The 17,257-nt window shown below is 43.0% G+C and overlaps 1 protein-coding gene across 1 annotated transcript in view; it reads right to left on the bottom strand.

The window, feature by feature from the left end:
- Positions 1-16,828, bottom strand: part of MED4 (mediator complex subunit 4) — a 57,969-nt gene extending 41,141 nt beyond the window's left edge. The window contains exons 1-2 of the mRNA XM_069205383.1: positions 16,677-16,828; positions 69-135 (exon numbers count right to left, since the gene is read on the bottom strand). Of these exons, the coding sequence (XP_069061484.1) occupies positions 69-135; positions 16,677-16,765 (156 nt within the window). The 5' untranslated portion in view covers positions 16,766-16,828. The remainder of the gene's footprint in view (positions 1-68; positions 136-16,676) is intronic.
- Positions 16,829-17,257: the final 429 nt, after the last annotated feature.

Raw genomic sequence — 17,257 nt, 5'->3', positions numbered from 1 at the left:
AGGAACAAACCGTGCTAAACTACGAGGGATTGTGGTCCATCATATTCAAATGCACATTACAAAAGTACCTGGTTCTCCTCCCCAGACTGTGGCAATTTCTGGTTTCTGGAAAGCGCCAACATCTCAATGAGTTCTCTAAAATATAATGTCCATGCTATATATTAGTAAAGTGATTTAAAACAATATGAAAATATTAGGCAAACAATTCTGTTCAGAAAGGTTCTTGTGCACAGAAGCACATAAGTACACTAATCCAAATGTAACATTTGCAAAATAGCCCCTCATTTGTCCATACTTCACCTCCTCAAAAAACAAAAACAAAAAAATCACTTTTTTGGACCGTAAACACTCTTTCACTGGCCCCAAGTTATTGGATCATCTAATTCAGGTAGGCATACGCACATCAAAAAATGAAGTCGTCAGCTACTTCCTTTTGTTACAGTGAGCAATACAAACCTGGTTTAAAAAAAAAAAAAAGTAAACCAGCTGTGTGCCCGAACAAAAATTGGTAGGCAACTAGTTTGCATCATGGGTGGACAAACTCAGACACTCATGGTTCATATATTAAGCAGCAATGAGGTGGCTACAAACACCCAATATTTTGAGATCTTAAGGGTTATTTTCTACATTCAGCATACCATACAATATTTGCTTTGTTATTTACATAGCAAAGACTAAGCAAGATTACTAAGTAGCACTTAAAACAGACATTGACAGTCACAGGAAACGAACCCATAAGTTTAAAGAAATGTTTCTGAAAAGAGAGTAAATTAGGGTCGAGGCTGATGTCAGCCGATAGGTGGTTCCATAGTATTGCACTGTAGGCTTAAAAAAAAATGTACAAAAAAAAAAAAAGGTAGGTTCAGTGTTTTGGATCTTTTGTAATTATGGGTTTCTAGTAATAGGTTTGCTTTATTTCGCGTCTTTGTATTTCCTCTTGTAATGTGGAGCTGGTCATTCAAGTTGCTGGGTAAACCGAGAAGAGGAACTCTGGGTAATACAAGCCATTTTGAAGTGTATTCTGGCTTCAAGCCAAAATAGTTCAACCTAATGGGAGCGATATAGTCCGATGTCTTAGTGACTTTCACACTTGACAAGCAGTAAGGAGAATCCCTTTGTAGATGGCAAGACTGATTTTGGAAGGCAACTAGCAGTGCATTCCTGCCACCTAGATGTGATATTACCAATGCTTGCACATTAATTCTGGTACCACGGAAAGAAACAGGTTGATTGATATTACCAATGTGGTCTTAAAACGAGGCAGGTTTATTAAGGATGGAGAAGGGCTGAATCTTGTTTTAACTTTTGATCAATTATGAAGCCAAGAGACAAGACAGTAGAGGGCTCGAGTGTGGCTAAGATGCCATGGACAGACATTTTGATCCCAGTTTGGAACCCCGCCCTTACATGGTCCTTGGCCTACAAAACGATCAACTTTAGTTTTAACATGTTCAATTAGATGATCCATTATATTTGCTTATTCACAATGATTTTCAGAGTATATATTATGCCAGATGGATCAGATAATGTGAGGAATTAATTGGTATTGTTTGTGACCGAGTGGTTCAATGTAAGCATATAAATTAATGGAGGAAAGCACAGAACCCTGTGGTGCACTGCAAATTAGTAGGTATGTGGCTGAAATGAAGGACTATTTTCAGGTTTCACTTGACAGCGCATAGCTATCACTTGCAAGACATTTTGTTTACTTACACGGGGCTTATAGCCTGTCTATTGCGTACCATTGGTTAGCTTCAATGTCAGTCTTATTTGCTGACTCTTGTTTGGTCAACGTGTGCTGGCTTCACTTTCTGTTTTTCCACCATGCCTGGAGCATACAGGGACGTGGAATTCCTATTGCCCGGTGCCCAGGACATATTGTTTGGGGTCAAGGGTAACAGGTTTTCTAGTTTGTTTTGTCCTTGGACACGTAGGCCCAACCCCCTGCAGCACAAACCCTTTGGCTGCCAGCAGAGAACGGAACTGTCTGCAGTTGAGGTAACGTGTGTCTGTATGTTAATGCTGTTTGAACTTACATTTATGGTTCATTAATTAAAAGCCTTCATTATTAGGGTGAGTGCTGTATATAAATGTTTTAAGATCACACTGCACTACTAACAGTGGTTCCAGAAAAAAAAAAAGTGTACGCAGGTTTGAGAAGTTCAACAATATGAGTCTGCGTATAATGCTCCCAGAACGCTTTCTGATTAAATGCAAATGTTGGCAGAAGCTTGTGAGCTAGAGTGATGATTCTTTGCTTTCAAAATAAAATGTTCAGAAAAAATGCAAGCAGGAAAAAAAAAAAAAACACAAAAAAAAACACACACACACACACACACACACACACACACACTTTTGCTAGTATGACATTTTAGGTGCTATTTCTTTGAAGAGTCATTTAGTAATATGTGTTGATGGAAGCTAGTATTTCCAAAAAATATTCCTAATGGAAAATCACTGTAACCATTGTCATCAAGATTATGAGAAGCATGAAAATAGACAAGCAGTGGCAAAGCCAACCAATCCTACATTTTTTTTGTGAGTTATTTGGTTTCACCAATGCATGTCTTGTTTTGACATAGCTTTTGTAACACTTAAATGTTGTGGGAGCTGCCAGGCCCTCACTATGGTAAACTCTGGCAAAAAAAAAGCTTTGGTCTCAAAAAGCACACATTGCAACCAGTGGAGTAACAAAGGCCCCGCAGCCCCCTTCCGGTGAGTCCCTCAGCACAGCACCTGCCCTGAGTGAGTCTGGAGGAGAGGTCCTCCTTAATCTCTGAAGGGGAGACACCTGCAGTTTGCTACGTCACTGATTGCCACAGTGGTTTCTGGCACTGAACAAAACTGCTTTGTGTACCAATATGCTCCTTGTGGAAGAGAAGAATGCAATTGCTGATAGTAAGCCAGACGATAGTGAGAAATAGAAGTTTAATAAAAACAAAATGTCTTTGTTAACCCCAGACCTAATTAGGGACCCAATCTTAAAGAAAATCACAAAAGTGCACCCATGGTATATGTCTTGATTAGTGGCTTTCATGAAAATTCACAAGAACTTACAGAAGTAGACCACAAAATCCTACTACTAGAAAATGTTTGTGAACTGTATTTTAGCACAAGCAAATATGCATGTGTAGATTTGCTCATGTGAAAATCTATTGAGAGTTTACAAGCCCACTTTCCCTCCAACCACTTTTTCCCAACCCTGGAAGAACTTCTACTTCTGCCCTTGTCAGGAGTACATTTCCAACCTCTCTCATTATGGGAAAAGATTAGAGAAGAGTTGGTGAAAATCCTTAAAACATTCAAGTTAGTAGGTTTGCAGACTCAAAGGCATGCCAGCCCTAAAACGATTGCTTATTGCTTCCTCCAGCCCCTGTATGTAGATCTGCTGAAAGTTGGCAAAATAAGGAAATTGCTTTAGTAGGGATTGAAATTGAAAGTATATAAGCCTAACTATAGTAGTAGCCCTAGCATAATCAGAGAGGCTATTATCAGAGCACTGACATAATGAGATGGCTGCCATATTTTGTCACCGCACTGTAGGGCACCAATGGGACAAGTAGATTTAAGAAGCAACCTGTCCCATGGACAAGTAGATATTTATTAAATTCCACACCCCTGAACACAGACCAAGTACAGCCTCCTATTTTTTTGGGAGTGTCCTTTCTCCAATTCCGCTCTGTTTCTGCAGCATTTTATTTATTTATTTATTTTAAGTTCTATACGTTGTTAGGTTGACTTGCTCCTGGTTTTGCTCTGCCCTGTTGCTATCTCCCCCTTGTTTCCAGTGCTCATTCGTGTTTGTTTCATCCCCTCCCCTTCTATTCTCTGGTGCAGCATAACACTACCAGCAGCCCACAGGTTGCTAGCATAACTTTTTAACAATGATTTTAAAATACATTAATGGCTTTGGACAAATCATTTAGTGTGTGACAAAGTGCATATTTGGTACATTTAATGATTTATAGGATGCTTTCGACATAATTAAACTGTGTTATGCAAAAAAAAAAAAAAAAAACACAGGATGTGATTTGGTTTATGTTTGCACAATTACAGGTTGGATAGAACATTCTAGTATAAAAATAACATTGTACATAGCTCATTTGGCTGCACCACTAGGACTTCTCCCCATAGCTAAAAGTGTACAGTATGACAAAGATCATAACGTTTCTTACTATACTGTGAGAATTATGGAGCATTACATGGTGCAGTGGTACGTCCTTAGTATGTAATACACCGACAAAACCGTCTGGGTCCACTCAGGTTCATTTGTAAAACCTCTTGTTCAATCCTGGGTAGCTGGGGCTTAGAGTAGCAAGGCATAAGCAAATGAACTAGTGTAAAGCATTTAGAAGCACCAAACAACAACAAAATAAAGTCCTACAACATGAAAGAAATCAGACACTAATTTATAAAAATAGGCAATATTTTATGATTTTATTTTTATTTTATTTATTTTTTTTAGACACCATGCTGAGGAAAAATCCAATGGAGGGTTCTGGACATATATTTTTAAGTAAAACGTAAAACCAAAACCTTAGCTCATAGCACAAACAAGCATTGGTAATTGTAAAGTATGAAAACTTTTGAAAAGCTTGAAAGCGCTGTCTGACTACTCTGGTCTGGGTTAGGTGACCATTCCGTCAGGGAGAAGGTCAGGGGAGCAATAATGAGTAATTGGACAGTTACCTGGTGACCAAAGCAGTCTCAAGTCCGGTCCCACACTTTACATAAAAAAGTGCCATAGATTTCAGTGGAGCGGTCCTAATGCAGAGCTTACAAGATGATAAAAGATGTGCTGAGTGGTGTGCAGGTGACAGGGATGTTTCGGAGGTTGTAACTCGGTCCACTGGTAAGGTGGGGTCACTTTGGCCACAGGGGTTGGAGTTCCTTAAAGTCCTCTTAGTGCCAGCAGAAGCCCAGAAGCAGATGGGCTACTGATCTCTGGTCACATCAGATCCAGCGATATTCTTTAGAGAGAACTAGTGTCTGTCTTTGGCAACCAATTAACATTCTGGCAACTCTTCCAAGTCTGTCAGACAAAGATGAACTTTTGAATCTGGAATGGAGGTCTTCTAGGCTGCAGGTCAGTGGTCAACGGTGATTGCTTGTGAATGGCTACTGACTGGCCAGGACGGGCAACTTCAGCTTTTATGGCCCTGGTGCTCTAAACAGGGGGTCAAATGATTGACCCTTGCAATCACTACTTTGGTCTGGGGCTCAAGAGCAACTTTTTCATGAGCCAGGCACCACAGGCACAATCCTCTCTTTGCTATCCCAAGGAGAGGCAGTTAAAGTCCAGCGGTTCACAGAGCCTCTCTTGCCAGGTCCAGGGGTCAGCAAGGCAGTCCTTCAGTCCTCTCTCTAGCCCAGAAATGATCTGGAGTTCAAAGTGCCAGATGTATGCCCACTGCACTATTCTGCCCACTCTCAAGATGTCGGACCCCTTCCTTGCTGTTAGGAGCTTGGTAGCTCACCCTAGAGGTATGGCTATATTTGGGCTACACCGCAACAGGAAGGAGAAAAATAAAATAAAAACTGTTTGGCAACTCAACAGTTTTTCCCTCTCTGTTACCGCCTCCAGCTCAATCACCAGAACAAAGGGGCAGACCTACTCTAGTGTGATCACTATTTGTCCACCCAAGGCAGCTTCCCCTTTGAGGCTCTGCTTTTGCTCACCTTTTGTGGCTTCCTCCAGGGGGAAGGAAACACCTCCTCTGTGGCAGGCCTCTATTGCTCCTGAGCCTCGCAGTTGCTCACACTACTCCCAGAAGGATATCTAGTGGCCAGTAACTGTGAAAGGTTGCCGGTTAAACTGGGCAACAGAGTGCAGCTTTCTAAAAGTTGTTTTTCCTTAAAAGTGACATTTAATATGACTTGGTCATCGAGTCATGTTTAATGCCACTATTAATTTGATACCTTGAAGTACCTATTTTAGAAGTCCCATTCAAAAGTTAGCAGGACTGAGATCTCATCCAGTAACTCTGTACTAGCCAATGGAGCTACTAGCTTTGACAAAGTAAGAGAACAATTTGGACATTTTACTGTTAGGACATATAACAGTATGCGCCCCACCTAATAATTTACAGCTTCCTGCCTTAACGCTCGATATATCTTCTTAGGAGAGAAATATATTGTTAAGGGAAGTTGGTGCTTTGTTATTGGTTTAAATGGTCACGTTAACTAGCAGTGTTAAAACTGCTCTTCCAGGCTGCAGTGGCAGGCTGGGAGCCATTTTGTACTTTGTCACACACAGGGTGGCACAATCACTGCTTCAGCCCTGGATGGACAATAACTTACATTCCCTCTGTATCGTCGTTACCATATACTAGGGACTTAGCAGTAAGTCACGTTATGCTAATTGGGGGTAGCGAGGTCAACATATATTTTTTAAGATGGTTAGAACACTAGCACTGAGGTCTGGTTAACTGGCTTCATTGCACTCTCGGTCAAAAGCCTAGTAGCATTGGTTCCAAACTTTGGGGTTGGTCATGCAAAGAGAGTAATTTTCTTACATAAACATTAACAGGCCATAGCATAACATGCACCGACAGGCCATAGCATTTTATACAATGCTGGGTCATACTACATTATACAATGACAAGCCATACCAAAATTTACAATAACATACCATACAATGACAAATCATACCACGGCAGGCCATACAAGAACTTTTTTTCCTGCCAAGCAACTGTGCTGCTATACAACATGGCTAAAATAAAAAAATTGACAAAGCCAATAGACCTCAAATAGCCAAGACCTATTGGCATTGCCAATGCTTGTTACAAAGCGTGATCTTGATTTTAAGTATGACCAGAACCATGTCAGAATGTGGCCTTTCACCCTATTCTGCGAAAAGGGATTAAAAGACGTAGGGATGAGTAGTCAATTGTGTTGAATGATGCCAATTAGTCCAATACCACCACAAACCAGATACCCCATTCATTTAGTAATTAAAGAGTGTCTTCGGAGGTGTGCTGTTTTGATCTAACATAAGACAAAGTCCAAACTGGAAATTTTCATTAAGTTACTGGCCAAAATATGAGAGAAGTTTAATCAGACAACTTCTTCTAAGGTCTTTCCAGGGAATGAAAGCCTTAAGGTCTTACATTTTCGAAGTCAAAAAGATATGTTTTTAAGAGAAGGGTGATCTTCCCAAGTTATACAAAGGGTACTTGCTTTTTACCACTGGGGAATGGAGAATTAGGGTGGCTTTAACCTGGGCCTATGATTTATTCAGATGTAATGGAATGCAGTAATCAGCACATGGTGAGGGTTTTAATGAACTAAGATTTGTAAGAGGAACTTTAATGATTAACATTTTGGAATGTTTATTTTTCGTATGGACAAATGAGAAGATGAATCAGTGCCTTTTCAAAGTGACATACTCATGTGGAGTCCTTTCACAAAATAAGTTGGCAAAGTTTGTTGCTATTGTACTATAACTTGAGATTATCCACTTCAGAAGTTGGTTAATGCCAAGTCTGATAGTTTGAGGGGGCGTGGTCAACAGCCGAAGATGGCAGCCATATAATCGGAAGGCTCCTAGGCCTGGGGCTGACTATCCTCATATATCCGACATTGACGGGGACAATCCACCTACAGAGGAGCACCCTGAATACTGATTACAACAGGAGAGATGAGATTGGACTTCTGATACCGGCCCCCCAGCATGCCACCAGGGAAGACGCCAACCTCGATGGGCCTGCCTGCGCCCTGACTGGACTCAAGATCAACAGGCTGGTGATGGTGAAACCGAGCCAAGGCACCGCAGCAGTCTGGTACCAGCCCTAGGCGCTACCACCTATGCCAAAGTTTTGCTCGCTGCGGAAGAACTCTTCCGAGCGTCCCTGGAGGGATGCTGGCCCCGGAAAAAAAGGAGCGAGAAAATGACAGCTGTAGTTATGGGGCTGGCCGGGGACTGAACATTGACCCTGTACGCTGCCGTGGATTAGAGCTCTCACCTGCGGGAAATGAAATGTGGAGCTGAGACAGCACCTCCAAGAGGAACAATAGATGATGCTTCACCTGCACCGCCGCGGTGAGCCTGAGTGACCGGCGTGGTGGAGGGAGGAGCGCAGAGCGGCAAGAGGGAGGCAAGAGGCCTCTGCGAGCTGGGAAGGAGTGACAGTGGGACTCAAAAGCGATGATCAGGAACCTCCTGGAGGCTTCCTGTAAGAGACGGACAGCATGCTGTGGCAGAGAGCTCGCTGGGACCTATGCGAGCTACAGAATGAGGAGTTGCCAACACGTGAAAAATCCCTGGTGAAGCCAGAACTCGCGACAAAGTACGATTTATGTCCCTGGGATGAACATACCTGTTGTGGACACAGTGACTAGAAGGCACTGTCCCATATTATCTCAATGCTCTCATCATAGTGCAGAACAGCTCCAGTGAGCACCTATCCTTCTGGAATTATGAAACTAGTCTGAGCCCTCCCTTGCTCAGACAGTCTTTGGATGTCATACATGTGCTGGTAATAATTAAAAGGGACTGGTGAAGGGTAGATTTACTGCCATCCTTACCCCAAGCGAAAGATTTTATCCTACAACCAAGAAGACTACCCTCTGTGACAATACCACTGAGTGGTGGATGAGGCATTTGATTATCCCCCTCTCAGCCCAGTGTGTCACTTGATTAACACAGGTGGATCTCACTGGGACCAACTTTGGAGAATCCCCTCATGTGAAGCTTACCCCACAGAACTGCTATATGCTTGAACTAATTAACACTTTTCCTACTTGGACACTGGACAGTGCTGAGGCCACATTCAAACCAACCCTGACCAGGCCGGTCCTACAAGCAAACAGTCCATTAATACATTCCATGGCCACTTTAACTAAAACCACAGATTCTTCAGCAAAATAGGTCACACAAGAGGAAAATCTACTGACCCTTAAGATCATACTAGATCTCAGTCCACCCCCTCAGAAGGCTCCTCCATGTTGGCAACAGGGGACCGTATACCCCCCCACAAGTGTGGGTCCTCTGCAGGACAAGTTGGATTTCATCTTGTAGGAAATACGCACTTCCAGAGTGGTCACAGTACCACGCATAGGAACAATTACTACTGATCTCAGCCTCCTCAGACATGACCACAAATGGACAGAGTTAAAAATAATGAGACTACCCATACCACCATTGTACCCTGGCAATCAGAATGCACCTCCATTGTCGTGCAACTCCAACAATAAATTAACATCTTACAGGACTACGAAAAGGATGCTGGAGGAAGGGCATGCCAAAATAATGTTCGGATTATCGGACTGCTGAGGGGAATTGAAGGCCCCAGTGCCACACAGTACATTGAGGACTGGCAGGGAACGACAATGGCGCCGTCTGGTCTATCAGAGCTGTTTGCAGTACAAAGGGCACTTCTCCCTACTAAATCACCACAGAGACTGGTAGTGGCCTGGATCCTGAATTACAGCAATTGAGATGCCTTTCTCAGCAGTGTGCAAGAAGCTGCGCCTATTCTGGTGGACAACTTCAGAAAATCACTGTTTCCAGACTACATGATCTCAGTCCAGAGTCAGAGGCCCTCTTTCCAAGCAGTGAAAAGTCAGCTACGCATGGTGGGCTTCTCCTATGCCCTGATGTTCACAGCTAGACTGAAGGAGCTCCATGAACAAAGGAGTAACTTTGTTTGAAGTACCGAAAGAAGTATGGGACTGGTTGGAACAACATTTTCCAGATTTGCGTAGACCTGGACATTTGCAGTCCCCACTGCCTAAGACGCAGTGACTGTCTCGTATGAGATGAAGCTGACTGGACCAGCAGTTGTGGGGAGCGTGGCCCTAGCGCTGCAACAGGTTTTGGAGGGTCAGAAACCTGAGCTCATTTCAGCGACTTCCCTAAAGGATAATCAATCATCTGCCAGCACTGCCTCCTCATCAAGCAGTATTTCCAACCCTGATTTGGAGGGCAGCATGGCGCTGTTCCCTTCAATTACTCCACAAACAGCCATGGAACTACTGGGATAGAGACTTTGTAAAAACCACAACCATGGAAGCTCCTCGATTGCTGGGGTGGGGGAAGTTTCACCTTCTTGAAGACTGCAAGACATGGCACCCTAATGAGAGAACTCCCACATGCAGGACTGCAAGGATGCCTTACACGCAGAGAAACAAATGCACGAGTAATTTACTTCCTTTGCTACTAGGCTGTTATTGTGTTGACCCCCCACTACTGACCAGCATACACTAGGTGCCCTCTTCCACCCCACCCCCCCTTATCAAGATATGTTTAGCTTTTTTTTGGATACAGAGCCTTGGGCGAACCTTAGCACCCCACAGGTGAGCGCATGAATTGTTATGTTTGCACTTTTTTTTTTAAACCGGTTTGGTTGAACAAGTATCCCTCGCTGGACCTTGTACTGAGGATTAATAAGGTTTAACTGAATGTGACATTGACCCAGCTGATGTATTGCATATTATGCTACTCTCTGCTGGCACATATATGATGTCTTGTACTTTCACATGTTAAGCAGAAATGTCTGTTACACCCCACTATAACATACTCACCTGAAATGTCTGGGGTATGGGATCCAAACAAATGATATAGGATACTTGCCCAACTACAATGGCAACAAACTTGCATAGTATACCTACAGGATGCTCACCACACCACTTATAAAGCCCTGAAGTTGTGCCAAAAAATGGAGGTCAAATGTTCCATACCACGTACTGTGCCTTTGCGTGAGAAGTTGGGGTGAGGGTCTGCTCCAAGGGTCCCGTTTATGGCCCAACATACTCGAATTGAGGTGCATGGCCGCTAAACCCGTCTCTGGTTACTCTGGATGGGATGCCTATGGTGCTGGGAAGGATATATGCCCGGTCATATTACGAGCCCACTTGTCCTCTGTCCTAGTGGACTGGACGCATATCCCTTGATCCTCGGGTGGAAACTTTAACGCAGTCCTTGACATGGACCTACACCGCTCACGACCCTCAGGGTACCAGTTCAATCAAACAAGCTAAAGCTTCACAGCACCGGGTACAGAGTTGGAAATTATCAGATGTCTGGAGTAACCGTAACGAAGGCATGCACAAACTTTTTATTTTCCTCTCCCCGGAATGCTATACATTTGCGACTCAACTGAATTCTATGCAACACCTCACCCCAAACCCACATTACAAATGCAACGTACCCAAGGAAAACCTTATTCGATCATACCCCATTAGAGGTGACACTGCTCTGGGGCCGTGAGCCAACACACATACCCACATGGTGCCAACCACAGCTCTTGGAGGATGGAGCATTCCGAGACACCCTGACTACTGCAATAGCTACTCACTTTGCAGAAAATTCTATTCGGCATCCTCTCCATTAGTGGAGTGGGAGGCGTTCAAAGTGGTGATAGGAGGGGCATCTATAGGCTCAATGGTGGTTGGCTGTCAGACAGTCTCCTCGGGCTTGCTTGCGTCAAGGACAGCTTGGGCCCTCTAAGGGGGCAGCAGCAGTGGACGAGTGGTGTTCCTTGGAGTTACAAGCAGCCAGAATCGATCATGCAGAGCTCCCCAAGCATCTGCGTCTCAGAATATAGAGCATACGTGCAACTCAAATACTTAGAGAGTCAGCCCTATCCACTCCTATCCTCCATATTATCACCCCACAGACGACCAACTTCAATACAGAGCTCGGAATAAATACAGCATTCTATGATTTTTAAGCAGACCTGTACTCGCCCCCCCTGCCCCCGCTCCCCCAAGCCACCCCTCCACCTGGCTCCCTTGTGATCCACTCTTTCTTAAAAGGACTGCCACTGATACAAGCCACGGTCAGAGAGACCATCGGAGCCCCACCGACTACTGGTGGGATCTGCAAAGCCATTGAAGACCTTGCACACAATAAAACTCCGGGAACGGATGGTCTCCCTGAATTTCACACTACTTACACTAATCGACTGATCCTACAATTGGAATGGTTATATAAGACCTCCTTGGGTACACCACTTACTACCAGACAGGCCTTGGTAACCTCTACATTGAAACCCAGTAAAGCCCCAACAGATATGCCCCCCTTTAGAATAGGGTCAATCCTAAGAACCAAGCACAAGATCTTGAGTAAGATCCTTGCACGCAGGCTCCTACCCCGCTCCATAAAATTATAAATATGGACCAATGTGGATTTGTCCCCAACTGTAACACCCCCCTAATATATGTCGGCTACACCACATCATGGATACCGCTCGAGGTCATTATCCATGGGCCGGATGTCTCTCCTTAGACCTCCGTCAGGCTTCTGTTGCATTGGATTGGGACTACATGTTTGCAACCTGTGGCAGACTTGGGATCCCTACAAATTACATACAGGGGTAAAACCGTTATATACCTCTCCCACAGTAAGGGCACGAACCACTGCATACATTTTGGATTCCTACCCCATATTTTGCTGCACAAAGCAAGTTTGCCCACTGTTATTATTTGTAATTCTGGAATTGCTAGTGCAGCGAATTAGGCAGGAAGCTCCTGATTGGAGGATACCTACAGGGCCTGTGATGCATGTCATATCAGTACTTGCTGATAATATGATCCTGTATTCAAGGGATCTCCACATTAACCTAATTGCTGTGGTTCAGATATTTTCTGATTATGTGACACTGTCAAACCTTCACATCAATGCTGATAAGTCATGTGCTTTGTCATTCGGGGATACATATGCAGGACCAACCGTACCTTCTGGAGATGCAACCATACAAGGAGCACCCACTACAGGTTTGTAGAATGCTAATAGAGCTAACCTAGGGGAACCTACAAAGGGCGATTACATCCTTTAGATCACAAATTAATTTCTGGATCACACTACCATTATCGGTAGCAGGCTGGCTGGCACTAGCTAAAATGGTGATGTGCTTTTTTTTTTTTTTAATTATTTTATGAACTCTCCTGACAGACCTTGTGTGGGTAATGGTAGAAGGGTTAGCCTCCCCAAATTACAGTTGCCCTCTGACAGGGGAGGGATGGGTGCTCCAGACTTCAAATTCAGTTTCCTAGCAGGTCAGTTACAGTGGCTCACCTACTGGCTAGCAGCACGCAACCTCCAAGAAACTGTCTACACAAAGGCTATGTGAGACCAAGGCAAGCAACACACCATGATCTGCCCTGGCTCTGACATGCCCCCCTCAGCCCCTCGATTGCTACTAGTCACTCTCACATACTGGAAAGTGGCCATATGATACACTGCATCAACAACACCGTATGCACCAAACATACCCCTATTGATACGCTGGTATAGCTACAATGAGAAGACTGTACTCCAGGAAGCTGGGTGGAGTCATGACAGTTGGAGCATGATTTGGAGAAAACAACCTAATAAGCTATACAGATTTTATTAACACCCACTGCTTACCAGTCTCCTTATTTCTATCACACGCTAGTATTACATGATACGTCAAACAACACTAAGATCCTAATGGTGCGCAACCACCTACACAAGAGTTTTTACAGCTAACGCATACCATGGTAGATACCTGATCAGACGGCTGTATTGAGGTTTCCAAGAGCACCTATCGATCTCATTAACACCTCCACGAGTCAAATGGGAGGAGGATCTGGGCCAGGAGCTTCAAGACAAAGGAACAGGCCTTTCTCCTTGAATTCCCCATTACCATTACTGGAATTCTTTAAAGCTCAAGATTCTAATGGCAAATGAACTTTTAGCACACGGACACACCCTAGCATACACAACATTACTGTACTCCTGGAGCGCTGACTGTCACACCTCAGGGGGAACGAACCATATTGTTTAATACTGGAACTATCTATACACCATGATGCTCCTGGACCTCAGAGATATAACTGGATACTACTAAGTCTATTTTACATGATGCATACATTTTACAGAGGTGTGCACATAGGGGAGATGTCTAGTTCAAGGAGGGTGGGGGTAATAAAAACCTTCAGATTATAGTTCACAACAGACATACTTTAATGATGTCACATATGGTGATGTGCTACATCTCTTACGGCATCAATCCTACTTCTAAGATTGTATATCTTATGTTGTGATTATTATGTCTGATGCTACGGATAATTGATTTGATATCTTAGCCTCGCCTAAATGTGAGGAAATGTCTTTACCTTTATATTACCAGAATGCTGGAAAATCAATAAAGTTTGTTAAAAAAAAAAAAAGTCTGATAATTTGAAAGTGTTTTTGGATTCTTTGAATCCTTGTAATGTTTGCTTTTATTATTTGGCCTACGTTAGTAGAACTTGATATTTGTATCTTCGTTGCTCTTTCAGAGCATATAGTGCATCAGGAGTTTGATGTTTTCTCCATGCGCTTTCAATGTGATAAACATTATTGTAATGCTAGTATTAGTGGACTTTACAGCTACGATTAGAGACTTAATATTACAATGACGGGTCTTCCAAGAGACCTCAGACTAAATTAACAGCTCATACTTGGGTAAGCAACGTAGGGAAGGGGTTGGGGGGGGGGGGGAGTGGAGTTCAGATTCAATACCAGCCCTGCGCCGACTCAATCACCAGCAGCATGAGCTCTGCTTAACAGACCAACAGGAAACTCTCCAGTATCAGAGGTCTTGAAGATGTAAAATATGAGGAAACCAGTCTGATTGAGGTAAAAATAAACTATACATGTAGAAACTGGATATGGCATGCCACAACTTTGATAAGGATTAGCATTTATCAGATCAGTTAAGTTACAGCATAAATGACAAAGTAAGCAGAGCATTCATTTTTATAGAAAAAATGTTTACCCCTTGAAATAGTTTGCTAACCTTCCCACCTAAATGCTATTCCAACATAACTTTTTGTAACCATTTTTTCACATATACTTTTACTAGATAATGTGCAGTAACTGACAGGGGAGGGACAAGAATTGTGCAGTCTCATCATTTAATGTTATCTTTATGGATGTAATGCACCTACAGCATGTACGCCATTCATCCATTAATAGCGCATAAAACCAAACTGAGAATTAAAGTCAAGGAGATGGAGACATCCTAAATGCAGGGTGGTGAATTCCTGGTGCTTCTTAAGTTGACTGTAGACTCCAAGAGGGCATGGTATCGCTGGCCCCAAGGAATAAGAGACTGTGAGGAAGAAGCGGTTGTCAACTCAACTACTGCCTTTACAAGAGGGTTCTGGTTTTAAAAAGTACAACTTACATGAGAACTGTCTGAACTGAGGCATAAATATTAGCCTTTTGAATCTGCAAGTGAGCTATCATAGCCGTTACAGACACCCTGCAACCGCTTGTTTGACCCAAACTCCAATGACCAGTGTGGGACACAAGTCTTGTCGGAGGCTGTCTGTTTCCTCAGCCCTATGGCCAGGCTTTTGTTAATCCAGACATGTCCACAGCATTGTGCCTCACCAACATGGGTACCTCTTGCTAGGTTTCTGTCACCCCAGCCGTGTTCGAGGCAGTCATCCTTCCGGGACTCAGTAATTAAATTAAAAAACAAAAACAATAATTAGTATTACATGCTTTGCTCATGTTGTGATAAAGTGTCACAAACTGACAAATGCAAAACATGCTATACGTATGTGGTGACTTGGCAGTTCTGAATCTGGCCTTAATGAAGACCCTAGAATGATTCAGCACATCACCTTCAAGAGGGGCTTTGGCGTCTTACATATGGCATAGAAAAAAAAAACACACACACACACAAATTACCATGGTCACCGTTCAAATGGTGCACGATAAAAAAAAAATAAAAAAAAACACACACCTTCTGAGGGAACTGTTACGCTTTCCCGAAGGATAGATCCAATTATAAGCGCCAGTTAAGCCCGTAGTTGGCGAAACAATTTCCATTTCAAAGTTTTCGTCAGACAAGCTGAAACCTAAGTGAAAGCCGGTTATGAAATTGTCAGAAACCCATTTGACCTTAAAGATTTTAATAGATATTCAGCACCTTAGTGACCAACGAGAGCCCCAGCACATTGCCTCCAGATTTAGTCAATGTGCTGGGACGGTACGAGAATTTGCACTGGACAAAAGATGTGTGAATAGTTTGGTAACACCAGGATATTTTGACTGCAGTCAACCTCTGGAGCAGAGAACACAGGTGAGGTGAAGTATTAGAAACCGTATCACACTAAGTGCTGCTCGCCAAGGACACCATACTCAAGCGAGGGAAAACGAATGAGCAGGGTGAAGGAGAAGGAGAAAACAAATCTTACATTTGTTCTCATTCAACCCCTTTCAGCGATCCATTTAGCCCCAAAAAGACGACTGATCCGCGACAGAGTAAATTTTGCAGCCAGACAGCACACAACTAACACATCGACTCGAAAGAAAAAACAAACGCATAAGACATTGCCAAACAACGGGATAAATAGTTTTGCGTCGTACAATGAAGGGAAAATACAATTTGACTACATATGATGTTACTGTGTTTAAATATAAGTGGTATTATCTACACTGGGTGCAATTAAAATATACACTAAAACTATTGTGGCCAAATTATAAAGTTAAAAAGAGTAAAACGCATGTTAATTATATCAAATATTACACTACGTAGTTGAATTATTTCTCTGTATGCGTAAACGTTAAGGTATGTTTATTAAGCAGGGGCAAACCATACATCAGACAAAGCCTACTTTACAGTGAGTGCATCTCATGGCAGACAATGAAAATGCTTGCATAGAAGGGGAGCCATACATTCATCTCTGAACTTGAGACAACAGTTGTGACTCACCTACACAGCACCTCCAGATCATCCAGCGTGGACAACAGCCTCTCCTTCGTACTGCCCTTTTCTGATCCACCCAGCAGTAAAGCAGCCATGGCTGTCTTGTGTTTGTGCAACTCCCTCCAACGCCGCCATTGAGGAAGAAAGCGGACTTGAATCAGGCTAGCCAATAAAGACAGAAAGTAGAGACGAAGACGCGTCTGTAAATCGCTACTGTGCGGCGCCGCCATCTTGGAGTGAATAATCTTTCCGAGATTGAGAATGACTTGATAATAAATAAAACTGTTGTTTAATTAGAAATATGTTCTAGTGCATGTAGTGTGTATTTATTCCAGTAGGCACAAGTAGGATTGATACCTCCCCTAGAGAAAAATGCTGGCTCTTTGCTCACTTTTTAAGTTTTGGGTATGATACTTAAAAATAACTTTATAGAAAATCTGATGTAGTCGTTTTAAACACAGCCTTTCTGCACTTTGATTTTAACTTTGGGATCATTACGGTATCTACAGCACATTTTAAAATACTTTCTTCTTGGATTTACTCTTTAAAGTATGTTTTACCTTTTGCAGTTTTATACAGCACAAGCT

The sequence above is a fragment of the Pleurodeles waltl genome, chromosome 8 (assembly GCF_031143425.1).
Source record: "Pleurodeles waltl isolate 20211129_DDA chromosome 8, aPleWal1.hap1.20221129, whole genome shotgun sequence".
NCBI lineage: Eukaryota > Metazoa > Chordata > Amphibia > Caudata > Salamandridae > Pleurodeles > Pleurodeles waltl.
The sequence above is the reverse complement of the archived record's forward strand: the minus strand, read 5'-3'. Positions and strand labels throughout refer to the sequence as shown.